The sequence below is a fragment of the Aedes aegypti genome, chromosome 1 (assembly GCF_002204515.2).
Source record: "Aedes aegypti strain LVP_AGWG chromosome 1, AaegL5.0 Primary Assembly, whole genome shotgun sequence".
Taxonomy (NCBI): domain Eukaryota; kingdom Metazoa; phylum Arthropoda; class Insecta; order Diptera; family Culicidae; genus Aedes; species Aedes aegypti.
In genome coordinates this window covers 62,552,672-62,580,085 of record NC_035107.1, presented here as the reverse complement: position 1 = coordinate 62,580,085, position 27,414 = coordinate 62,552,672, and the positions used below count along the sequence as shown (strand labels likewise).

General features: G+C 38.3%; 1 protein-coding gene across 9 annotated transcripts in view; it reads right to left on the bottom strand.

Annotated features, from left to right (window-relative positions):
• The window catches only part of LOC5564358 (serine/threonine-protein kinase 32A), a 573,562-nt gene that overhangs the window by 525,126 nt on the left and 21,022 nt on the right, over window positions 1–27,414 (bottom strand). For all 9 annotated transcript variants that reach the window (XM_021837759.1, XM_021837764.1, XM_021837772.1 and 6 more), the window contains exon 3: window positions 7,426–7,659. In XM_021837759.1, coding sequence (XP_021693451.1) covers window positions 7,426–7,480 — 55 coding nt within the window. In that variant the 5' untranslated portion in view covers window positions 7,481–7,659. The remainder of the gene's footprint in view (window positions 1–7,425; window positions 7,660–27,414) is intronic.

Below are 27,414 nucleotides of genomic sequence, written 5' to 3'. Positions count from 1 at the left end.
GTACTGAGGCTGCCCCTTCCGACGGGCGTTAAGATTGTTGGCTTCGCCGACGATATCACTCTAGTGGTCTATGGTGAATCGATGGAGGAAGTAGAGTTGACAGCAGCGCACTCTATTTCCCTAGTTGAGGAATGGATGAAGTCTAGGAAACTGGGACTGGCCCGTCACAAGACTGAGGTGGTGGTGGTCAACAACCGCAAGTCCGAGCAACGGGCGCTTATCTCGGTAGGTAATTGCACCATAGAGTCCAAGCGATCCCTTAGGCATCTTGGGGTAATGATCGATGACAAGCTCAGCTTCGCTACCCACGTTGAATATGCCTGTAAAAGGGCATCAAAAGCGCTTAGAACGAGAAGAAACCTAAAGCGGTTGGAAAGCACGTACAGGATAATGTGCTTAAGAGTAGCAAGTGCATACTGGACGGTATCTAAAGAGGCCGTGTGCATCATAGCCGGGATGACGCCCATCGGGCTCATCATCAAGGAAGATGTTCAATGCTTCAACCAAAGGGGTACCAGAGGAGTCCGCGACACGTGTAAAGAGGAAACGCTTAGAAGCTGGCTGCAGGAATGGGATAACTCCACTAAGGGCAGATGGACCCATCGGCTAATACCAAATGTGTCAGATTGGTATGGTAGAAACCAAGGGGAAGTGAACTTCCACCTGACGCAGTTTCTGTCAGGACATGGTTGCTATAGACAGTACCTGCATAGGTGCGGGCATTCAGAATCTTCTACGTGCCCCAATTGTGCTGGTGTGGAGGAAACAGCGGAGCATGTCGTGTTCGATTGCCCCCGTTTCATTGTTGTGAGAGGTCGCATGCTCGCTACATGCGGAGGGAACACGTGCCCCGATAATATAATTGAGAGAATGCCGAGTGCTGGAATGCAGTAACTACGGCTGTCACTCACATTATGTTAGAATTGCAGCGCCTATGGCGCGCCGACCAAGAGTTGGCTGAAGAGGATTAGCCCTGCCGAGGCTGGTCCCTTGTAACATTGTTTAAGTCGGCTAGGAGTAGCAGTTTGCCTAGGCTACTTCTGCTACACGTGTTGTGCTATATGCACAGGCCCCTCCCCGTAGAAATACCGTAAGGTGGTTCCGGGGGGATAAGAGTCTGAGGCCAAGGGTAATGTCGATGCACTGTTCACCGCTTGAGCAATTCTAAAAGAATTGCTCAAGCACAGTGCATAGGCTGGTTTTAGCGGGTCGTCGTTGGTGCGTCATCCCCGCATTCCCTGAGTTACCTTCTCAGGGGATCTGTTTGCAGATTTCCCCCTTGTAAAAAAACAAAAAAAAACAAAAATCAGCTGTCAAAATTACTTTGATAAATAAGAGAAATTTTATTTGAGCGCCACGTTTCAGGTGCATACCACGCATTAAGGCGTCGTCCACAAATCACACCTGGGTAGTAGGCTCAAGCGTTACGGCTGTTCCGTACAAAAAGCGTTACATGAGGCTAGCGTTAGGTAATAAATGGACGCTGCTCAAATACTTTACAATACACGTCTTCCTTTGTAATCTACTCCACTATGACTGATTGATCGGTGAGCAACGATCGACCCGAAACGACACAAACACACTCGCCCAGACATTTAACATTCATGAAATAGTATTAGTTAAAGCATAACTAAGTACGACCAACAATATTCCTGTAGAGTCATTCTCTCGAAATTTCTGATTATTTTAGTAACTCAGTTCAGTAGTTCAGAGAGCAGATGTACGCGGAAAGATGCATTTATAGATTTAGAATTAAACTTTAGACGAAAATATCTTCTTCGAAGTTGTTTGTATTAGTTAGGTCCATTATTTGGTGTTATTCAAAATTGGTTCACTAAAACTGGGTGGGCCCCATTTTAATAGAAATGGAATAGCCTACTATATTTTTTGTAGAAATACATGCTATAGTAAAATTGTAGATTGAATAGTTCAAGCAACTTTGTTAAAAAAAACAGTTTTTTTCTAACGATTTATAGCATTTTTTCTATGTCGACACGTCTACCGAATCTTGGTAACGTTCGCCGAGATCTCGGAAAAAATAGGGTTGCCGAAATCTTGGTAAAATAAGAACCGAGATTCTGTATTGAAAATTACCGAAATCGCAGCTGTAGGGTTCTCGGCGAAACGTTTTGCTGAGGTCGTGAAATAATTTAAGTGTGTAGGGCGGTCCATAGAAAACTAATTTTCTGGTTCCATCGTTTTCAGTTCTAATTTCTCATCGAAGTAGTCTAGAACTGGCGCACTTTTAGAGCTCCGAAAACGCGTGAGAAAAAAAAACTCGGTATCTCTTTACCATTACGTAATAAATGGACGCTGCCTTTCCGTTTGGTAGTTATTGTTGTTTTTGTATTGAAAATACATTATTAGGATTTAAGAATTGGGGCAAACATACAAAACTTTGATCAGAAAAACTTCAATAACTTTAGAGCTAAAACAATTATCAATTTTTTTTTTGTTTGCGTATGACTAGAGTAACGGTCGTATTTTGAACCCTCTAAGAAAACTTCCTCTGTAAGATACAAATGCCCACATGGTCATGCATAGTCCAAAATACGTCGAAAATATGGCAATTGAAAAGCACTGTTTTTCATCATTTTGGACACACTAATAAATGTTGGACCCTCAAAGGATATATTTTGAACCATCGGCATTTACATTTGATTGGAGACAAAGTCGTTCTTACAGGGTAAGCTTGAAACACTTAATCAAAAAATCGAATGATAATTTCAAAATATTTTTCACTGCAATCAAAATAAACTGTTTGTTTGTTTTCAATGTGTAAACAACTTAAGAAAAAAATGGCGATTTCCCCGAAATCCAAGAGTGTTTATCAAATGATCTAAAAGTGACTTTAATAATCGAAGTCAGATATGAAGTAAATAGTCTAGGGCCCAGATAGCCGTAGCGGTAAACGCGCAGCTATTCAGCAAGACCATGCTGAGGGTCGTGGGTTCGAATCCCACCGGTCGAGGATCTTTTCGGGTTGGAAATTTTCTCGACTCTCAGGGCATAGAGTATCTTCGTACCTGCCACACGATATACACATGCAAAAATGGTCATTGGCAGGCTCTCAGTTAATAACTGTGGAAGTGCTCATAAGAAGCTGAGAAGCAGGCTCTGTCCCAGTGGGGACGTAACGTCAGAAAAAAGAAGAAGTCTATTTGAAATTTATAAAATAAAATAGCTTTCTCCTTAAAGAAGGATTCAGATTTATGGACATCAGTATCGCACCCAGAAAATTTCTCTGTAATCAGGGCTTTACAGTGACTGGCCGTCTTGAAAAAAAAACAACTTTGAAGACTTCTTAGCTGAAAAAAATGAACAAACAAAAAGAAACCTTATAGGAACCACGACATGAAAGTTTGATTCCTTATTTGAGGCAATCCTTTAAGAATATTTCTAAGACTATTTTTAGAATCCTTCCTGACATAACGACAAGTATAACTGCTCGTTTTGCTGTACATTGCTTTCAAATATTACTCCAAAGGTCTCTCGCGAGTTTTTAAGTAATTCTCCAATGATTTTCCCTTTAGATACCTGCACAGATTCAATCTGGATTTTTTCTAGGAATCAGGATCCCTTCAAAGTTCATTACATTCTTCAAGAAAATTCTAAGCTCTTAAGAAATTTTATTCCATTGGTTTTCCTAGGATGTTCTCTAATATTCTCGTTTAGAGCATCTTTCAAAATTCAACTTCCTCCGTTTTATTGATTTTTCTGAGGAAGTCTTCAAAGAAAAATTTCCAATCGTTCATCAAGGGATGTTTCCAGGGAAATTTTCCAGGATTTTCGGGCGACAATTTTGAAAAACGAAATCGTAAGGAATTGTTTAGAAAAACTCTAGAGTAATCGCTGATTAAACTTGTGTAAGTTCTGAATATGCCTTGATGAATTTTTACGATGATCTCTGAACTCCTTGATAAAATTCTTTCCATGATTTTCTTGATAAATTAAAATCTCTCTGGATTTTGTTGATAAATTAACATCGAATCTCTGAATAATGTAGCACAAGATTTTTTGTTTTTAATTCTGACAGAATCACTGAAGAAATTCATTTATCGATGATCGTAATAATTGACGTAGTTCCGGGTGTGGATCCTTAAATTAAGTTGTTAAGAACCATGGAGATTTGAAAATTTTATTTGAAACATTATTTGAGAAATATTCGAATCGCAGCAATAATATTTCAATGAAATGCTGGAGAAATGCCGATTTTTGGAGCAATTCTTGAGAGTAATCGTAGATGAATTTTAAAAATAATTTTCATGAAAATGCCTGACATCAAAGAAAAAATAATCGAAGAAAATAATATCCAAACATTTTTTTTTTCCAAAACATTGGAATAAACCTTTGTGTAAGAACTCCTAAAGGATCTGTGGAAAATCTCCTAGAAGTAACAACTGGAGAAATCGGTGAAAGAACTATATGCAAGAAAACGTTGGATAATCACTAGGATTTTTTTCAGAGTAATTCAGAAATTTAGTTCAGAGTATAGGATTTTCTGGACCAAATTTCAAAGAATTTCCTCTAGGCATCACTTGAGAGTTCGCTGGTAGCATTCCTGTAGAAATTCCTGGAAAAATTGAGAACGAATAGTGGCGTAATAGTGTTTGAAGGATTGTCGGAGCCACTAGAATTTTACACCAGGATAGAATACACTGCAAGCAGATTAAGGCAAAACTTAAAAAAAAATTTGATTAAAATAGAGACTAAGAAAAGTACAATATTTCGTACCTGTTGAAATTTTTGATGTTTTCCACAAAGTTTATTATTTTTGTAGAATGTTCTCAATGATGTTTCAAAAGCACATGAACGACAACTTGTTGGAACTGAGAACTGTACTTGCATTTTCCAACTTGGAAATCTTAAGTTCTACTTCATTGTTTAAAAATGTTTTATGTTGAATAAATAAAAAATGACTATAAAACTAAACTACAGAACATCGTTGTAATAGCGGCGCAGCCGAAAAGTTGCTGTGTTACAAAGAGAACATATTCTACCATGTATTACTAATTCAAAATAATTTCCCTGATAACGGCCAAAAATCCCTGAGAATTCCAGCTTTTTTCCAGGTTGAATAAAATTCCCTGATAATTCCAGGTTTTCCAGGTAGTAGACACCCTGTTTAATATACATGTGCATAGTTCAATGAAATCAATCGAAAAACAGAGGAAAATCGAAGAAATTTTACGCTTTTGGAACAAACATTTGAAAAAAGTTTTTGTTTACATTCGAAAATATTCATACGTCTTCAATTTCCGCGTATAACGTGTTGCACGAAATGGCTCGAGAACGAGTCAACGGATTGACGCAAGTTTTTCACTGTTGCCCTCCATAAGGGATGCGACGTGTTCGTGCGAGGAAAAAGATCAGGAAAGTCTCCGGAATAATGGGAAAAACGGGAGAAGACTATGGTATCATTTTGTATAGGGGATTTCTTGACGTTTTCCAACAGCCTACTTGATGGCAAGACGAAGTTTGCCGGGACCACTAGTTTAGAATATATCTAATTTATCTATTTCCAATGAAATTCATTTTTATTAGAAAAACGTCTATGGCGTTTGAGCTAAAACAGATAGGTATCAATCATGTTTTGCATGAAAATTTGCGTATGACTTAACTCTGATCCATAGTCCGCATCGATGAGTAATTAATGTTCGAAATACTAGAGTTAAAAACATATTTTTCTTGATATACTCTATGTTGAAATGTTCATTGAGTCAAAATGATGTCAAAAAACCTTAGCTTAGCTTAGACTGACTACACATTATCAATGGTTGCTGTTCCACGATTGACCGAAGTCAGTGAAGATGCACAAAGAATCAACTAGAAGTGCGGCTGGGATTGGCCATTATCTTCTTCAGTGTGCATAATTCAGTGCCTTTATTTATACAGGGTCAATAACAGCGCCGGCTACGTCCTTGCAGTCAGGTAGGATTGGGGGTAGGAACGTTAGTGTGTAACCTTTGCTATTTTGAGATCGTGTTTATTTACTTATTTCCAAAACCATGTAGAGTAAGCTAATACCACGGACAAACAGACGTAACACTGACGAAATTTCCATCGACCACTCATTTAACGATCATTTCAAATTCGCTATGTTACAAATCTCACAACCAGAGGCACGCGCATCGCTTTTCTTTGCGTTTGACGTTTCACACTATCGCCATCTGCCGGTCTTGTTGCACGAAACACCTTTTCGTGCATCATGCTCACCAGATGATGGTGGTGTAAACTGGGCGATGAATTTTGAAGAAATTTGTTCTCAGTGTTACGTCTGTTTGTCCGTGCTAATACTCTGCACCTTTACATCTCCCCAAAGTTTACTGGGAGAGATGTTTGTTAATGGGGAGGATCGTTGGGTCACATGATTCAGTTTGATGAGCGATTAGACCATGATAAACAATTATTTGTGAGATATAAATATGCTTAAAATTTTAATATGTTCAATAGGTACGAAAAATTTCCAAGTAGAAGAAAATAATGTCAACACTTGAATTGGTGAACCATTCAAAGTTTGTTGAATAAAGTGAACGTTTTGCAAGTCTACACTATAGTGTAGATTGTTTTTAAATTGCAGAAATAAAGGTAAAAGGAAGTGTCGTTATGAAAAAAATGTAAAGCATAAATTATTTATGAATAAGAGTTTATGCCGACACTCACAGTGACGAACCGTTCATAGTTTCTTGGAAAATCTCATTTACGTCTCACCGTCGCAAAGATTAAATGTGCAGTCATACATATTTTACAGATTTAAAATAAAAGAATGAAACGAGCTCATCAATTGATCCTGAATCCTTAATTGAGCAGCCACAATCCACTTTCAGCTTCACTTGAAGCATACAGACTACCTGAGAAACGCAATTATTTTTTAGCACTCGTACAACGCGGACCGAACACGATTGGTCTCGATTCCGTCGCACTCCCTACAGCAGCATGCAATGAAATCGAATAAGTCCACTCTTCAACAGTCAAAATTATATCAAATAACCTTATTCCAAAAGATATTACTTCCAATGCATCCCAGCGGCAACACACAGTAGAAGTGGTGCGTAACCTAAATAAATAACCCAAAGGTCTGGATATATGGTTTCGATTAATCTGATTACGAGTATCATGGACTGAGATTGTGTATACCTAGTCGTACGCCGATGATACATCTCTACCCTCTGATGGCAACCCAAATTGGATGGACCTAGTGTAGTGCTTGTAATACATATATTTTACGTTGTGGATCATTGTGAAACCTTAATATAGTCACAAATAACCTCGAAAGTTTTGAAAACATGTTGTACTCTGCAAACTAGTAAAGTCCAAAAACTTTCAATAATTTTTAATGAAGAAAACCATAGAGCTAGAAAATCTAAAAACAGCAATCCTAGATTTTTTGCAGGGTTAACCGCACCTTAATAGAACAATACTCACCGTCTTCATCCGATAGCAAGCTGGCATCCTGCCGGGACGACGAGTTGACACCCATTGTGCCGGTGGTAGTATACGGAACTTGTAATAATCGATGGCAACACTTCCTACGCGAATATACACGCACAAAAACAAGGAACAGGAAACGAACACAATTTTCACATATATAGTAACTCCATTTCGATAATGGAAATCTCGGAGCTTTGTAATTCAATCACTGTTGCTGTTGATTTGAATCTGGAAATAGAAGACAAAAAAATAAAGTGAATATTACAGAACCGAGGTCGATTAATGTATCGGGCACTTTTAAGTGTCATGAATATTATTTGCTAATGAAAATATCCAATATCCCCATTATATACGGAAAATTACATCCGCACATATCTGTTTTCTGACCTTATGTAAATTACTTGCATGAAATTAGTTGCATGAAGCATTGAATTCAATAGTCCAAAAAATCCTAAAGTATAGGCCTTAAGGCTTATTCGTATTATACGTATTCGAAGATATCACGATATTTTGAATGTAGTGTATAAGCGGTAAACGCGCAGCTATTCAGCAAGAGGGTCGTAAGTTCGATTCCTGCCGGTTTTCATAAAGGAAATGTTCTCGATTTCCTAGGACATAGAGTATTTTCGTGCTTGCCACATGATATACGAATGCGAAAATTGTCAATTATCAAAGAAGCTCTAAGACCAGTAAGCTGAAAACCAGTTGGGACGTAAAGCCACAAAGAAGAAGACAGAATTGCTTTAGATATTTAGGTTTTTTCTATTAAAAGGTTCTCTTATAAGCATGTGAATTCAAATCACCAGTAAAGGTCATAAGTGCTATGGTAAATGAGATTTTAACTATTGTTAACAAAATGTTATTAAAAGTTATTTTAGTTTTACTAAATAAGGATAGGATAGCACAGAGCACCTGGATATTACAAATGAATGTAATTTTTGAAATGATACCGATAAAAGATTATAAAAAAGGAAGAGTTGAAGTAATGTTGTGGAACTATGTTTCTTAAAAGCTGCATGACGTCGACATAACATGACAACAATAAATGACTATTGAGAAAGATGCCAAAAGCATGAAATGCCATTCGGAAAATCTAACTCAAACGAGGCGTTCAAGGATCAATCAATAGCAAGATCAAAGGAGCAGGGTAATAGGGTCCTAAAGGCCTGTCCCAATTTTAATGCCAAACGCTTAAGTTTAGGCTAAAAACACATGTTTACTCAATTTTTTAATGTTTTTCTTTTGTTTAAGTTCAAAAAACATTTTTTTAAATTTTGTCACACTCCTTAGCTTAAACTCAAATTTTGGGTGTATTTTGCTTTCCGTGTCCCTTCCGAAATGTCAGATAGGAACAACCCCAGTGTTAAAACTAAATGCCCTGTGGTGTTTTTGTCGATTAAGCGAACGTCAAAGTTTAAATATGATGTAGCCGTTATTTGAGCGGGAAAAATTGCTAAAATAGTTGCAGTAACATGCTCTTTCGTGTCATTAAATAACAACAAGATTTCATTAAACATTTTAGGACCCAATTGGGAAGGGATGTGCACGGAAGATTTCTAAGAGGTTCAAGGTTAGTGATCTGGAAAAATACATTTTAGTTAAATGAACAATGTCCAATGAACCAGAAACCTCGCTTTTCATGAAAATAAAAACTATATTACGTCTGCAGAAAGCAACTATCCAACAAATGCAGCACCACTTTATGACATTGAATGGTTCAGCTCTGAATGGTTGAGATAAACTTCCACATTATACTAATCCCACAACCCACAAAATAAGCCGATTCATTGAGATAGTTAATTTCTAGAGCCTCGGCCTGGGGTTCCCATCATCACTCAACACTAAACCCTTGAAACCGCAAATTTACCCGATTGCCACCCCCGGAATCCACCATGATTGCTTCCGCCCCCGTTCGAGAACTATAACGATCCGCTCCATGTACACATTATTGGGGCCCGGCTCAATGACAAAAGCCAAGTGAAACCACACCTTTCGGTTTTGGGTCGGCTGCCATTATTGTCGCTACTGACTGTTGTCATTCTCGAGAGTAGACACGACACAACCCTCCGCGTAAAGCTCTTAAACCTGACATGTAGTACTACAAATCTGGTTGGATTATCCGAAGCAATGTTTGGTGCGGTGTGGAGTGGTTGGTGGTTGTTGTATGCCAATCCTACCGACGAAAACCACCGACCAAACAAACATTGAGCTGCCTCAACGGTGAAGTACACACCCACCCACCTACACATTTGGGAAGATCTATTTTTGTAGATATGTCGCCCACATTTGGTGCTTACTGCCTTCGTTAGCCAAGTGCGTGGTGAAATCCAAAGAGGAAAAAAAACGCTTGTACCATAATCTCTTGATACTGTCACGGTGCTTGTTTGCGCGACTCAAAGCTTGGAAACTGCCTGTGCTTGAAATTTGCCATATCAAGATGGTGCGTTGTTGTTCGGTGGAAGATCTTTGCATCGAGCAGAAGGAATTGTGAAGTAGATATGTATTATACCTACTTTAATAAAAGGTGTAACCAGTTAAATACTATAGAATTAAAACTTTCACTTGGGTAACAATCCTAATTGTTCGATTATTAAACATTATTCTGATATTACTGCGGAACACGTTTTTGTGTCAAGCACCAACATACCGTTATTTACTAAAATAAGAGTTACTGAATCCATTTAAAAAATATCATAGCCCGTCTAATTTTTGAGGTATTGACTGTTGCAAATGCAAAATTTGACTATTTCAGTCAAATTGCATGCAAGTTTGCCAGCTTATATGGCAATTTATGTGCCTAATTTGCCACAGAATTCAAACGTCATGTGTATAGCAACTAACATCAACAAAATTCATAAGATTTTCGAAGCTCAAAAGTTATTTGTAGATGGTTTCGAAATGTTTTGTATTGTTCCATATTGTATGGAGACTGCAAGCATGTAAGAAAAATCAATTTAATTTAATTTCAATCATGCAACTTCAACCAAATTACATCTGAAATGAAAGATGAAGCCATATACCGTACACCCCCGTTAATTTGAACGGTACCCCATGCAAACCATCGGGGTTCATTTTTAATTTGAACATCTAGTCATCCTAGAAACGAGTTTCTGGTTACCTCTTTCGCTGTTTTGTTTTGATTCTACGTTTCGTTCCATAGCGTTCCATTCCACTTTACTCCGTTCCATAAGCTGAATGACGTTTGAACCATTTTTAATCTGAACGATGGGCGGGGTACAAATTAAAAAGTGTTCAGATTAAATGTGGTCAAACCAACGGGGGTACCCGGTATTGCATGCTTGGTGGATTAGATCAATTAGACAGTACACTTTTTTATATTAAACTTTGAGAGGGATTATTAGAGTATGCTTAAAACTACAAATGAACTTTAACACTTCACTTTTTGCAAAAAAAATATCACTAAGGTGAGCAAATACCTTTAAACTCTAATATGTGTTGCTCATCTTGACAGATAGGCCTATTTCGTCTGCGACTTACAGACTTCTTCAGTGTCGAGTGCTCGACTTGAAGAGAACATCGCATGGATCTATTATTTATACTAGAAAAAAGTGTGTGGGTATGTTATAAATAGATTCTACCTGTACTCGTATACAGGAGGTCATTTTTTAATTGTGTGCCTAATCAAATGAAAGGATTGTCAAAATTACAAATTCCTGCTCAATCCTGGCCTCTTCCAGGAATGATAAGACGTGTTGACAAAGCGTTAAAAGAAGCAAAACCGGTTTTGGGTAATGTTGTAAACTCTCTGAAAGAATCTAACCCTTCATTACCAAGAATTAAAGGACTTCCTAAAGTTCATAAACCTGGTAATGAAATGCGTGAGATTGTTTCAGCTATTAGATCACCCACCCACAAGATTGCAAAGTATTTAGTCCAGAAATTCCAAATTTTTCCAAAACTGTTTTATAGTAAAACAGTTAAAAATTCCAAACATTTTACAGAAGTAATTGAAAATTTAAAAATAGCCGATTATGAAGTTTTGATTTCTTTCGATGTCAAATCTTTATTCCCTAGCATTCCTGTTAAAGAGGCCATAAGCCTATTAGAAGATTGGCTACTTAGTCAATATGAAGGCACAATTTGGATAAAACAAGTACGTACATACATTAAATTAACTAAACTTTGCATGGAAGAAAACTATTTTTCCTTTAGAGATGAAACATATAAACAGTTAAATGGAGCCCCAATGGAAAACCCTCTTTCTCCATTTTTAAGTGAGATTTTTATGGCAAATTTAGAGAAACGATTAGAAGATAACAACCAGCTCCCTGAAATCTGGTGGCGTTACGTTGATGATGTTTTCAGCATAGTTAAAAAACACATCTTACCCCAAACTTTAGAAACAATTAATAAGGCTCACAAAAACATTGAATTTACTTACGAAGTGGAACAGGATAACAAATTGCCTTTCTTGGACTTACTTATTGTAAAGGAACACTCATCACTTACATTTGAAATCTATAGAAAACCAACTAACACTCAACGTATTATTCCAAACACATCAAATCACTCACACCAACACAAAATGTTTTCCTTCAATCACATGATACATCGAATGCTAACAATCCCCCTCAGTGAAACTGGTAGAAGAAAGGAACTTAACTATATTTTTGAAACAGGACAATTAAACGGTTACACAAGACAAACAATACAACAACTCATCGACAAAAGAACACGAGAACAATACAAACGTTCACTTACTACTCTGACACAAGAACAACCAACACTCAAACATATAGCCGTCAATTACAACGATGAAACAAAAAAAACTACGCCCAATCCTACGAAAGTTTGGTTTCGAGTTAGTTTTTACTAGTAGAAACAACCAACTCCAAACTCTCCTAGGTTCAACAAAAGACTCAATTGACAGTTTATATAAATCAGGCGTTTACCAAATTACATGCGACCACTGCAATAAAATTTACATAGGACAAACAAAACGGACTCTCAATACACGTTTTAAAGAACACATAGCAGAAGTTACTAAAGCACACAAAGACACAGAAAAAGGACATGTACACCATTTCAAATCAAAAGTTGCAGAACATATTTACAATGAACAACATTTCCTTAACACAAAAAATATCAAACTCTTACGACATATTTCAAATCCTTGGAAGCTTGACGTAGCGGAAAGCATAGAAATTTTCAAACAAAACCACAATAAATTACTAAACAAAGATCAAGGAAATGGGTACTCTTGGCTGTTTAGACTTATACCTAACCTTCACACACACAATACATAAACACATTGATTGACCACCTGCCAAAACAAGCAGGAATTTGTAATTTTGACAATCCTTTCATTTGATTAGGTACACAATTAAAAAATGACCTCCTGTATACGATTACAGGTAGAATCTAGTTCTAACATACCCACACACTTTTTCTAGTATAAATAATAGATCCATGCGATGTTCTCTTCAAGTCGAGCACTCGACACTGAAGAAGTCTGTAAGTCGCAGACGAAATAGGCCTATCTGTCAATTTTTGACATCCCTGAGGTAACTCAGGTAAGTCAGATGTGACAATATTGTATAATATTGGTCCCAAAATGCTGCCTTGGGGAACACCAGGTCTTACAGGAGTTCTGATAATTAACCTGAAGTGTACGATTTGACAGATAACTTTGAATTATTCTAACAATGTATGTTGGAAAATTAAAGTTCTTCAATTTTACAATCAAACCTTCATGCCAAACACTGTCGAATGCTTTTTCCATGTCTAGAAGAGCAAGACCAGTACCTTCAGATTTGTTGGAACGGATCAGATTTGTAACACGTAAAAGTTGATGAGTGGTCGAATGTCCATGGCGGAATCCGAACTGTTCATTGGCAAAAAATGAATTTTCGTTGATGTAGACCATCATTCTGTTCAAAATGACCTTTTCAAAAAGATTACTGATGGAGGAAAGCAAACTGATTGGACGATAACTAGAAGCTTCTGCAGGATTTTTGTCTGGTTTTAAAATTGGAACAACCTTAGCATTTTTCCATTTGTCAGGAAAATATGCTAATTGAAAACATTTGTTAACTATATCAACTCAAATGATAAGCTACTTTCTTTAAGTTTCTTGATGAGGATGTAGAAAATTCTATCATCGCCAGGAGCTTTCATATTTTTGATTTTTTTTAATAATAGTTCTCACTTCTTCCAAATCAGTCTCCCAGGTATTTTCGAAAACGTTCTCTCGATTTAGAATATTTTCAAAGTCCTGAGTAACTTGATTTTCAATTGGACTAGTAAGTCCTAAATTAAAATTGTGCGCACTTTCAAACTGCATAGCAAGTTTTTGAGCTTTTTCGCAATTGGTTAGTAATAATTTGTTTTCCTCTTTCAATGCCGGTATTGGCTTCTGAGGTTTTTTCAAGATTTTAGATAATATCCAAAAGAGCTTAGAGCCAGGGTCCAATTAAGAAATTTTATTTTCAATATTTTTGTTTCTTAATTGAGCAAAACGTTTCTTGATTTCTTTCTGCAAATTCTGCCATATAATTTTTATAGCAGGTTCACGAGTGCGTTGAAATCGCCATCTCCTCACGTTCTTAAGACGGATCAAGAGTTTAAGATCATCGTCTATAATCACGGATTCAAATTTTACTTCACATTTTGGAATTGCAATGCTCCGGGCTTCAACAATTGAATTTGTTAAAGTTTCAAGAGCATTGTCAATATCAAGTTTAGTTTCTAAAGAAATGGTCACATCAAGATTAGAGTCAACATACGTTTCATATATATTCCAGTCGGCTCGAAAATAATTGAAAGTGGAGCTGATAGGATTGAGAATCGCTTCATGGGATATTTGAAATGTAACAGGGACATGGTCAGAACCAAAATCAGCATGAGTAACTAATTGGCTACAAAGATGACTAGAGTCGGTTAAGATCAAGTCAATCGTGGATGGATTTCTAGAAGAGGAAAACATGTAGGGCTATCAGGGTATTGAATTGAGAAATATCCTGAAGAGCACTCATCAAATAAAATTCTGCCGTTGGAATTACTTTGATAATTATTCCATGACCGATGTTTGGCATTAAAGACACCAATGACAAAATTTTTTGACTTATTGCGAGTCAATTTTCGCAAGTCAGTTTGGAGCAAATTAACTTGCTGTCCAGAGCATTGAAAAGACAAATAGGCAGCTATGAAAGTATATTTACCAAGCTGTATTTCAACAGAATCACCTAAAGTTTCAATAACTTTAGTTTCAAATGACGAAAATAGTTGATGTTTTATACGCCTATAAATGATGATTGCAACTCCCCCAAATGCCCCATCAAGTCAATCATTACAATAAACAAAAAAGTTAGGATCTTTTTAAGTTTGGATCCAGGTTTTAAATAAGTTTCGGTAATAACTGCTATATGCACGCTATTAGCTGTAAGAAAATTAAACAGCTCGTCCTCTTTACCATTCAGAGAACGAGCATTCCAATTTAAAATATTTAAATTATTATTTGGATCCATTAGAAAAACGTAATCCAATAACAATTTGATTTGTAAATTTTACACCAACTTGGACTGCTTCAGTCATAGTGGTGGCTTTGAACATTTCATCAATCATTAGATTCAATTGTTCAGTTAGAAAATTAAAATCAGAGGCAGACATATCACTTGAAGAGGGTACATCTGATGATTTCCCATTAGAACTTTAGGTAGACGAAGAAGCGGAGTAGGAGTTACCTGTGGCAGCAGGGTTTTTTTCCATTTGATTTGAAACAAGCATATAAACTTGGTGGTATCTTCCTTCACTGGACAGACGTCCTTAGCGTGAGAATAACCTCCGCAAATCATGCATTTAGCATCCATGCGACAATTTTTTGTACCATGACCCCACTTTTGGCACCGACGGCACTGAGTAGGTTTCTGGTAATCTCCTCCAGGTTTCTGGAAATGTTCCCACGTCACACGGACATCGAACATAAGTTTTGCTTTTTGTAAAGCTTCAATATTACTTAGTTCTTTTTTGTTGAAGTGAACTAAATAATATTCTTGAGAAAGCCCTTTCCGAACAATGTCAGATTGGGTTCTCTTTTTCATAATGATTACTTGGACTGGGGAAAATCCAAGTATATCATTTATTCCATTTTTGATCTCTTCAGGTGACTTATAGTCACTTGAGAGACCTTTCAAGACAACTTTGAACAAACGTTCAGTTTTGTCGTCATAAGTAAAAAAATTGTGCTTCTTCTCTTCAAGATGTTTGAGAAGAAGTTCGCGTTCATTAACAGTTTCCGGCAAAACGCGACAGTCTCCTTTCTTTGCGATTTAGAAGGAAACCTTGATTCCCCTAATGGAGTTCACGATCTCCTGCCTAAATCCCGCAAATTCGGAACAACTGACCACGATAGGCAGCACTCTTCGCTTCCTCACTTGAATCAAAGAGCCTGGGCTAGAGGCTGCTTCGATTTGGTGTTCGGAAAATTTGTCTAGAGCATCGAACTGATTGCTCATTTCGATACAATTATTCATTTCACCCTTGAAAGAAAGTTCGCATTCCGGAGAAACGTCCTTTCTTCCATTCTTGCCACGTTGTGTGACAGTTTTAAAACCCATTTTTTTGGAAGGAAGTTGTGAATCCAGAGATTCACCCTTCCTTTTGTTTGTTGTTGCAACCATGTTTAGTGAATAAGAAGACGTGACCTTCGAGATGTTTTTTCCAAGACGGTGTCCAAGAAGGATTACCACCGCTAGCTTTCGCCAACGGGTCCAACGAAAAATCGAAGGCACGGATCCAAAGACCCTCGTTAAGGGATCAATAGTAGAAAAAATAGTACTGAATAGTACTGTTTAGTACCGTTTTTAATTTTAGCACTGAAAAGTACTGTTTTTGTAGCACTGGAAAGTACTGTTTTATTGCTTTAGGTAGTTTAAAAAAAAAAACTTCCAAGAGCAGAGAGAATTCGTGTACGCACAGCACGAAGGTACGATGCGCACTGAGTGTAGAATGATTCTGGAGAAGAAGACAGCGCGATGATAATGATGCTAAGACTACTTATCTTACCAGTCAGGCTAAGGTCTGGATGGCCTTTGCTGTACATAGGAGACGACTCGGTCCATGACTGGAAAGTCGCCAGCCACGCATTCCGCGAAGGGTCCGCAGATGGTCTTCAATTTGATCGAACCATCTTGCTCGCTGCACGGTGGCAAAACCATTTTCACCGGGTTGTTATACGGCATTCTAGTGACATGCAATTCATCCCGACTAAGGATACATAACAAAATTATATCAGCACATGGTATTATGTTATAAGGTTGTTATAAACGCACTGGGGGATTTTTTCGGCAATGCAGTCTTAGGAGCAATTAAAACGACAAAATTTGTTCTATGCCCGACGTTTCAATGGTCTATGCCATCTTTCTCAAGGGTTCTATTAACGAATTGAAAACAAATTTATACATTAAAAAGGTCACAAAGATGTACAAACAAGAAATGAAAAACTTACAGAAAAAGGTCGTTCTTCGTCAGGTTATACACATTCAATATCGTCAAAGTTTTACAAAATGTCATCAATTTTCTACAATTTAACAATTATATGCTCAATCGAAGAGTTTTGCGGAGTCCAAAGTAGGCACGATTTCCAAGTACCGTAATCAGGGGGCAAATTGACCACTATTCTACAATTTTTTGTTGTGTTATCCATCGGAATTCAAATATTGTCAAAAAAAAAATTCGACAACATCAGTACTCCATTGGTCTTTACCAGCTACCTATGGTGGATCGGACGTGCTTCCAGTCATCTTCAAGAGAGGCGGCGCCAAGCTGCTCTTCAAAACTGAAAAGGCAATAGATGGCTCTTTTTCAATGGTAGTAAAAACGAAATCCTGAAGCAAAATAAGCACCACGGAAGATGAACTAAACACAAAAAGTTATGTATTCACTTTACACTTGATTTCTAATCACTACTTTTTCGATCCAGTTTCCTAATTGCAAGTAACTCACGATTTTCATCATTTTCCATACGTTTTGACAGTTCTCCAACTACCATTCTTCCATGCGCTTGTGTTGAAAGTTTGAGAAATTTGAGAATCCAGCGTAGCGTGATCAGTGGGTGAAATACAAACAACAGTGTCGTCACTCGGCGGTCAGTGAAAGAAACTGAATGTTCGAAAGGTTGTTGCCTGTACTTTATGCCGCTGGCGCCAACTGTTAGCGTTTGAGAACAAAATAAACAGTCATTACCCTATTGCTGCGCATATTCTTGGGCTACTTCTGAGTCCCGTAGCCGCTCGATGTTGAGCCGCGACGTTCAGCTTCGACGCGGTTTGGTCACCATCGAAAGTTTTGAGCGTATACATACAGCAACAGAATCAATATTCGCTCTGAGGTATCCCGGTCAACCAGTCAGTGATTTTCGATAGCGATCGATATAGATTCGTTTTGAACCGTTAGCGATCGCCATCGTTGGTCAAAGATCTATAAGGAATTATGAAGACTGGTTGGTCGGGATGTGCGGACATTGGTGATGACGGAAAACATTTCCGTCGATTAGAACGTGGTCGATTTGATTATCGAGTGATCTCCAGGATTGCGAGGAAAGAGGGCCTTCGGAATCCCATACCAAGAGAGGCTGCAAAGATGATGCATCGTTGGCAACAATTTCTCTTCGTGTGGACAGTGTACGTTGACAAAGCTGTAGTTGAAGAAACTGTCTTTCATCCTCATTTTGCACATCCTTCCGTTAATCGGCTGCCACCCTCTTTAGAAAAATGCTTTTCTTGACCATTTCTTGCAAGAAATTCCCCATGCATCGAGATAGACTACTAATTTTTTTTCAGGTGCATACTGCCATAAAAGCATAACTGTCCCATTTAGATTTTCGAACCAACACCTTTTTTCATCGTAACATGTATGGTTTAATATATTCTTTACTATGCATATCAAAATGTATATACATTATTTGAAAATGTTTCGGAAAAATATGAGCCTGATGCAGTCCCATATTGAAAAATAAAGGCATAACAGTCTCTATATGAACTTTCAATCCAAATAGCAACTCCAAAACGTGAATTGTGTTCAAGGTTATAATTTTTGATAATAAATCTTCGAGCTGTTTAGTAAAATACCTATAAGTAGATGAAAAAACCGAATTTAGTACTATACCATTTAATTCCACTAGAGTTTGTATCCTTTGACAGATACGCGTATTTCGACCTCAACTGTAAGGCCGTCTTCAGTGTCGTGTACTAGACTCGACTTGTCAAATCTCAAATCTAAGGTGGAGAGATCCTTGTGAAGCGTTTCATTCAGACAGGTCGATTTTTAAGCCTGAAGAATATCTAAGCAGTAAACCTTTGAAATTTCCTCTGCATTTTTTTTTATTTTCATTTGGATTCAGCTGAGTACATTGTTTTTGTTTCCTCTATCTCTATAATTTTCTTAGCTTTGCTTATTAGTAGGTGTTCTCTCTTCATTGTGTCTTAGTTTTCCCCGTTGTTTTCCAATTATAGAAACCGAAGGGGATTCGCCTAATTCTAAAGAGGATGTTAAAATGGGCATACTTTAAGTTATTGTTCTAATAAATCTAAATGTTCTAAATGTGGAGACCCCCATCTTTCATCAGATTGTGAAAAACATTCTGATGTATGTACACTACCCGTCATAAATACGGACTCACTAAAATAAGTATTGCAACACTCAGCTGAATATTGAATTACCCTGAAAAATTTAGCATCACCTCAAAACAGGTAAATTCACATTGCTCTTCAGCAAAGTTGTTCAGGAGTTCAAGGACATCCGGAAAGCAAACAGTTTGGTTCGCGATTTTGCCACTAGGTGGCGCTAGTGAGCACGTTAAATTGAGCATTAGTTAAACATTAAGTGAATCAGGCCTGAATCACTTGAATAATAAGTGAATCAAACTTGAAACACTTGAATATGAAATGAAAAGGTCTGAAGTACTGAGACGTGAATTAAAATAAACCTTAATAATTGAATAACGAGATGAAACAAACCAGAATAACTGTAGTCTGGGTGTATGACACCTGAATCAATTGAATATGAAGTAACTCAGACACGATTCACTAAAATATGAAGATGAATCTTGATGTCGGATGAATCGATATGGAACTAATTATCCCTGAAACATTTGAATATGAAGTAAACTAGATCTAAAACCCTTGAATAGGTATGCATTGATAGATGAGAATCACTTATCCAATCTTATGAGCTTATCAAAACTGAAACATTTGAAAATGAAGTGAATCGGACCTGAATCACTTGAGTATAAAATGAATCAGTACTGCATTCTACAAAAATGATTTTTGTCATTTGGATATAAAGCGAATCATATCTGAATAAATTGAACAAGAAGTCAATCGGTCCTGAATTACTTGTATATGAAGTGAATATTACCTTAAACACTTGACTATGAAGTGAATTGGACATGAGTCACTTGGATATGAAGCTAATCAAATCTGAAACACTTGAATATAAAGAGAATGAGACCTAAATGCCTTAAATTTACTTAAAAAATCGAACATCAATCACTTGGATATTGAACTAATCAAACCTGAAACACGTACGTAGAGTGATTCAAGCATGAATCACTTGAAAATGAAGTGAATCAGCTTAAATCAAACCTGAATCACTTAAATATCAAGTAATTCGTACTTACTTACTTTACTTTTGCTGGCGCTACGTCCTTCAAGACATGACCTGCGCCACAATGTTACGCCAACTAACTCGGTCCATGGCTGCTAACCTCCAATTCCTCGATCGCCCCACACTTCCAAGATCCTGCTCCACTTGGTCAAACCACCTAGCTCGTTGCGCTCCCCTTCGTTTTGTACCGGCCGGATTTGAGTTGAACACCATTTTTGCGGGATTGTTGTCCGACATTCTCACAACGTGTCCCGCCCATCGTACCCTTCCAGCTTTGACGACTTTCGTGATACTGGGTTCACCGTAGAGTTGCGCAAGCTCGTGGTTCATTCTTCTCCTCCATACGCCGTTCTCACATACTCCGCCGAAGATCGTCCTAAGCACACGTCGTTCAAAAACTCCTAGCGCTTGCAGGTCCTCTTCGAGCATTGTCCACGTCTCATGCCCGTAGAGGACTACCGGTCTTATTAGCGTCTTGTACATGGTACACTTAGTACGGAAGTGAAGTTTACCAGACCGCAAGGTCTTGTGGAGTCCATAGTAAGCACGACTTCCGGCGATGATACGTCTTCGAATTTCTCTGCTGCAGTTGTTATCCGACGTTATCAATGATCCGAGATAGACGAATTCGTCCACAACCTCGAGCTCATCCCCGTCGATCGTCACGCGTCTGCCTATGCGAGCTCTATCGCGCTCGGTTCCTGCAGCCAGCAGATATTTCGTCTTCGACGTATTTACCTTCAATCCAACCCGATCTGCTTCACGTTTCAGCCTGGTATACTGTTCAGCAACCACCTGGAACGTTCTTCCGACAATGTCCACGTCGTCAGCGAAACAAATGAACTGGCTGGATTTATTGAAGATCGTGCCCCGCATGTTGAAGCCCGCCCGTTTCATAACACCTTCTAGCGCAATATTGAACAGGAGGCAGGAAAGACCATCGCCTTGTCGAAGTCCTTTGCGTGTTTCAAACGGGTCCGATAAAGCACCCGATATCTTCACACAGCACTGTACACTATCCATCGTAGCTTTGATCAGTCTAGTCAGTTTCCCGGGAAAACCGTTCTCGTCCATAATCTTCCATAGCTCTTCGCGGTCGATGGTATCATAGGCCGCTTTGAAATCGATGAATAGGTGGTGCGTAGGGACTTGATATTCGCGACACTTTTGGAGGATCTGCCGCAACATAAAGATTTGGTCTGTCGTCGATCGACCGTCCACAAATCCGGCTTGATAACTTCCAACAAATCTGCTTGCCAGTGGCGATAGACGGCGGAAGATGATCTGGGAAAGCACTTTATAGGCTGCATTAAGAATGGTGATCGCTCGATAGTTCTCACATTCTAACTTATCACCCTTTTTGTATATTGGGTATATTATTCCTTCCTTCCACTCCTCCGGTAGCTGTTCTGTATCCCAGATCCTGGCTATCAATCGGTGCAGACAAGTGGCCAACCTGTCCGGGCCCATTTTAATAAGTTCCGCTCCAATACCATCCTTTCCAGCTGCTTTGTTGTTCTTGAGCTGTTTGATAGCATCCTTAATTTCACCTATTGTGGGAGTTGGCACGTCTCCCTCATTCGCCGTACTGATGAAGCCATTCCTCCTGCTGTCTTGATCTTCCTCCTCTGCGCCGTTTAGGTGTTCATCGTAGTGCTGCTTCCACCTTTCAATCACCTCACGTTCGTCCGTCAAGATACCACCATCCTTATCCCGGCACATTTCGGCTCGCGGCACAAAGCCTTTGCGGGATGCATTTAGTTTCTTGTAGAACTTACGTGTTTCTTGAGAACGATACAACTGTTCCATCTCTTCGCACTCCAACTCTTCCAGGCGCCGCTTTTTATCCCGGAATAAATGGGTTTGCTGTCTTCGCTTCTGTTTGTATCGTTCCACGTTTTGACGGGTGCCTTGCTGCAGCATCATCGCCCGCGCTGCATTCTTCTCGTCCAAAACCGTCTGACACTCATCGTCGAACCAACCGTTCCGTCGATTTGCTTCCACGAACCCAATGGCACCTTTCGCTGCGTTGTTTATGGCTGCTTTGAGACTACTCCAGCAGTCCTCAAGAGGGGCTTCGGTGAGCTCTCCCTCTTCCGGCAACGCTGCCTCAAGGCTTTGCGCGTATTCAGTTGCGACTTCGGGTTGCTTGAGTCGCTCCAGATTGTACCGGGGCGGGCGTCGGTACCGAATGTTGTTCACAACGGAGAGACGTTGGCGCACTTAAACCGTCACAAGGTAGTGGTCCGAATCGATGTTTGCACCGCGATAGGTTCTGACGTCGATGATGTCCGAGAAGTGCCTTCCATCAATCAAAACGTGGTCGATTTGTGATTCAGTCTGTTGGGGTGATCTCCAGGTGTACCGATACGGGAGGCTGTGCTGGAAGTAGGTACTACGTATGGCCATGTTTTTGGAGGCGGCGAAATCAATCAGTCTAAGGCCGTTTTCGTTCGTAAGCTGGTGAGCGCTGAACTTCCCTATAATCGGTCTAAATTCCTCCTCCTGGTCAACCTGAGCGTTGAGATCTCCGATAACGATTTTGACATCATGGCTTGGGCAGCCGTCGTATTCACGTTCCAGCTGCGCGTAGAAAGCGTCCTTATCGTCATCGTCACTTGCTAGGTGAGGGCTGTGCACGTTGATTATACTGATATTGAAGAAACGGCCTTTGATCCTCAACTTGCACATTCTGTTGTCGATTGGCCACCACCCAATCACGCGCCTCTGCATTTCGCCCATCACGATAAAAGCTGTGCCCAGCTCATGTCTGTTGCCGCAGCTCTGGTAGATACGTATGTACCGTCGACCCTTTCCAGCAAACCTCCTGCAGCGCTACGATGTCGAACTTGTGGACCCTCAATAATTCGGAAAGAATGCGGGTACTTCCCAAGAAATTGAGAGACTTACAGTTCCATGATCCGAGTTTCCAATCGTTAGTCCGTTTTCGATGCCTGGGTCTATGCCGATTGTTCCGGTCCGAATTTACATTGTATGCTTCCTGTACTGATGATTTTTACGGCTGGCTTGTAAGGCCTGCACCAACCCCCTGTCTCGCCGGAGGATCATCGTGCACAGCACTGTTTAGAGTCCCACGCTGGCACTAGGACGATGATCAGCCGCTCCTAACATGGAGAACAGACGCTGTTTTGAGCCGCCCCTAACATGGAGAACAGACGCTCTGATAAGCTACACCCTCAAAAGAGAGGATTCGTACTTGAAATAGGTGAATATGAAGTGCTTCAGACCTGCAGCACTTGAATATAAAGCGAATCAAACATAAATTACTGGAAATAAATCCTAAATTTCTTGTATATGAAATCAATTAGACCTGAATCACTTGTACACAAATTGAATCAAACTTGAATCATTCGAAAATGAAGTGAATCAAGCATGAATCACTTGAAATCATTTTAACATTAAGTGAATCAAACCTGAAACAGTCGAATATGAGTGAATCAGATAAGAATCACTAATATATGGAGCGAACTGAATCACTTGAATATGAAATGAATCAATTCTGAATCACTTAATACTAATCCTAATCTTAATCTTAACTTAAGAATAATCTTGAATCTTTTGAAAAAAAAAAATCAATCCTGAGTCACTTGAACATGGAGTGAGTTTGACATGATTTTTTTTACTCCATATTCAAGTCAAACCTAAATTACTTGAATATGGAATTTTGATTTAGAGTGTCCTCGTCAGAAAACAGTGTCTTGGTTAGCAGTACATTATATTGCATTCTGTATACAGAAACATCCAAATATGAGCCTGTTTGTATTTAAAAAAAGCATAAGAGAATTTAGATGGAATCAGAAAGAAAAAATAAAAAAATACGTACAGTCATCCCTCCAGACCCAATGTAAACTGTTTCCTGGGTGTCCTTGACCTTCTGAACAACTTTGCCGAAGACTCGAACTTTTTATCTCTTACAGATCACAAGCTAGAACTAGTTTGAAATGCTCAATTTCACATGCTCACTAGCGCCACCAAGCGACAAAATCGCGAACTAAACTGTTTGTTTTCCGGATGTCCTTGAACCCCTGAGCAACTTTGCTGAAGACTCTAACTTTCTATCTCTTGTGAATCACAAGCTAGAACTAGTTTGAAATGCTCAATTTCACATTCGCGTCACCTAGCGGCAAAATCGCGAACTAATCTGTTTGCTTTCCGGATGTCCTTGACCTTCTGAACAGCTTTGCCGAAGACTCGACTGAATTTAAATTTTTCGAAGACGTGTTTCCTGAGGGCCGCTAGTTACACAGGAAATATGTTATCTCTAAAATCTAAAAAAGATGAATCCAAATGTACTATTATTATTTGATGAACCTACAGTTTAGTGGCTTCAAGTTAGACTGGAAATAGAAAATTATAAGATTCAAATCCAGTGAGTTCTATGGAAATTTCTCTTCCGTCATAAAGCTCGAAAAACAGCTCCCTTTAAGACACCTCAATACATTTGGCTTGGTTTTGCAAATATTTGAAATCGGAAATGTGTCAAACTTACTTCTTAAGAATATAATTAACCAATGTTTAAAACCATGCAAGAATATTGAATTTATTATGCTTGATTGTATAGAGCCATGTCTTCAAAGTTTGTACGGATAATTTGTTGAAACGAAACATAGTTGAATGTAAAACATTGCATATTTCTTCATATAATATTATTCGTACTCCATCTACAGGGGTTCTTATTGATATTTGTAATAGTTCTTCTTCTTCTTTCTGGCATTACGTCCCCACTGGAACAGAGCCTGCTTCTTAGCTTAGTGTTCTTATGAGCACTTCCACAGTTATTCACTGAGAGCTTACTATGCCAATGACCATTTTTGCATGTGTATATCGTGTGGCAGGTACGAAGATACTCTATGCCCTGGGAAGTCAAGAAAATTTCCAACCCGAAAAGATCCTCGACCGGTGGGATTCGAACCCACAACCCTCAGCTTGGTCATGCTGAATAGCTGCGCGTTTACCGCTACGGCTATCTGGGCCTTGTAATAGTATTTAGTATAAATATTTAGATTTACCTCTTGATTCATCATATATTGCTGTTACTATTAAAGAATATAATAAGGAATTTTCGATTGTTTGTTTTTATATTTCTCCCAATACTGTTTTTTCTTTAACACAAATAAGAAAAATTTTGGATAGAGTTCCTTCTCCATTTTATATATTAGGAGATTTTAGCACACAATTTGACTATGGAATTAATTTGAATATTCTTAATGATGGTTCATTCACTAGAATTGGTGTTCCACCTGCCCATCATTCATGTATTGATTTATTTTTTTGCTCCAATTCCTTGTCATTTATTTCTTTTTGAAAAATTATCAATGATCCTAATTGTAGTGATCATTTACCTATTTTGATCGAATTTGCTCGTTCTAATTATGGTCATATATCTATCGAGCCATTTGTTGCCGATTTATATAAAAATTGTGGACTGGATAAAGTTTTCTGATCTCATTTATTTTTCATTAATTAATTTTGATAATTCTTCACCTCCACTTGAAAATTGTGAGCAATTTCCTGCATTATTAAATCATTGTTTAATTAAATATCAAAAATTTAAAAACATTCCAAATTCTCGCATTAAAAATCGACGTCCTTCATTTTAGTGGAATAATGATTGTTCATTAGCACTTAAAAATAAATCAGTAGCTTTCTGGGGCTTATGATTTTGTTTGGTTGATATACTGTTTAATAAACTTAATAGTTTCAAAATTCCAAATTTTATTACTATTTTTTTAATATAATGGATTCTCTTTTAAAATAATGCATTTTTTTCACGATGGCTCATACGACATAGTTATTCTGGACTTCCCCTAGGTTCTTATTTGAGTCCTTTTTTATAAAATTTATTTACGAGTAATATTTCTACTGTCATTCCAAATGGTTGACAATTTTATCAATTTGCTGATGATATGTTAAATAAATTATTTCTATTAGTGCAAAATACATTGTATAATATTGATGTTTGGGAAAAAATCCTGGACCGACCGGGAAACGAACCCAGACACCTTCAGCATGGCTTTGCCGCGAACGCTAACCACTCGGCTAAGGAAGACCCAGCAATCGCATATTTCCCGCATTTTCCCCAGCCAGATAGTACTCAGTTAGGCTACCAATCGGAAAACTAATCAGAAAAACTCAGTTTGCACACTTCCAACATCGTCGGTAACCATGCTGATCCATCGAAACACTTGAAAAGATTGCACTGTTCCGCTCCTCTATGTACGTAAAACACTCACACACGATCGATAAGGCACCATCATCATCATCCCCTGCATGATATCATCATAACGGTTTTCCGCACGAGTTTGCGGTAAGCCATACATATGAGGAGCAGCAAGCAGGCTTCGATTGATTAGATCCCCAACCAGCTAAAGATACCTAACCTAGCTCTTGGGACCGGTGCGGTGTCTGGCACAAGCGGACGACTCTTTCTAGCGTAAAATTCATAACTCAAGAGGACTTATCGGATGCCTGTCGTTGTCGTCATCGTCATGCTTCGCGTATATATCGGCCACGATGATGGCAATGACGAGGGTTCGAGAAAAATAAGGTTTTACTGGAATCATAAAGTAAATTGAAGCAAAAGTTTCTCTTAGAGGCCTATTAGAGATCATTGCAAAACAAATGTCATGAATGTCACTGTGCCTCCAATGCTCTATAAGTAACAGATTTTTACTACAAATGTTATAAAAATCCATTAGGACTTAAAAGAAAGTATGGCTTTTTGTTGTTTTTGACGTGAAAATTGTCATTTTCTATATTATTTCCACCATTACATGAAACTGGAAAAAAGTTAAAGTTCATTCCATTCCATTTTGGTAACCCTATTTTGGATAAATTTACGATCAAATTTTAGTTCCAATGCAAATATCATTCCATGGCTAGTACAAAATATTCCTGTCATAAAAACATCAATATTTCTTATTTTACTAGTGTGGGGGACCACACAAGTTTCGAATTTCTGCTCCACTGTTTTTAACCCTTTAGTTTTAGAAATCAATGAGGAAAACAAATTTAAAACTGTTATAAATTCAATTTTTAGTTAGTAATAAATGTTCTGACATTTTCAGCAAAATTATAGCCAACAAGTTAAAGTTCCATTATATTCTATAAATTTATTTTCAACTGTTACAGCTTTCCTGAAAAAGTTGATTCTTCCACAAAGGCCGAACTTTGGCCCCACCTTACCCTATCCATTCTCTATCCCTAACATACGCGCTGGTGGTCACATGCATCGGTGTTGTTACTTGAGTTTTACTTTTTTTTTGTTGCTGTCAATATCGGGTATACCCAATCAGCACAAGTACCTACATAGGGTAACGGTCGTATTTTGGACCCCCT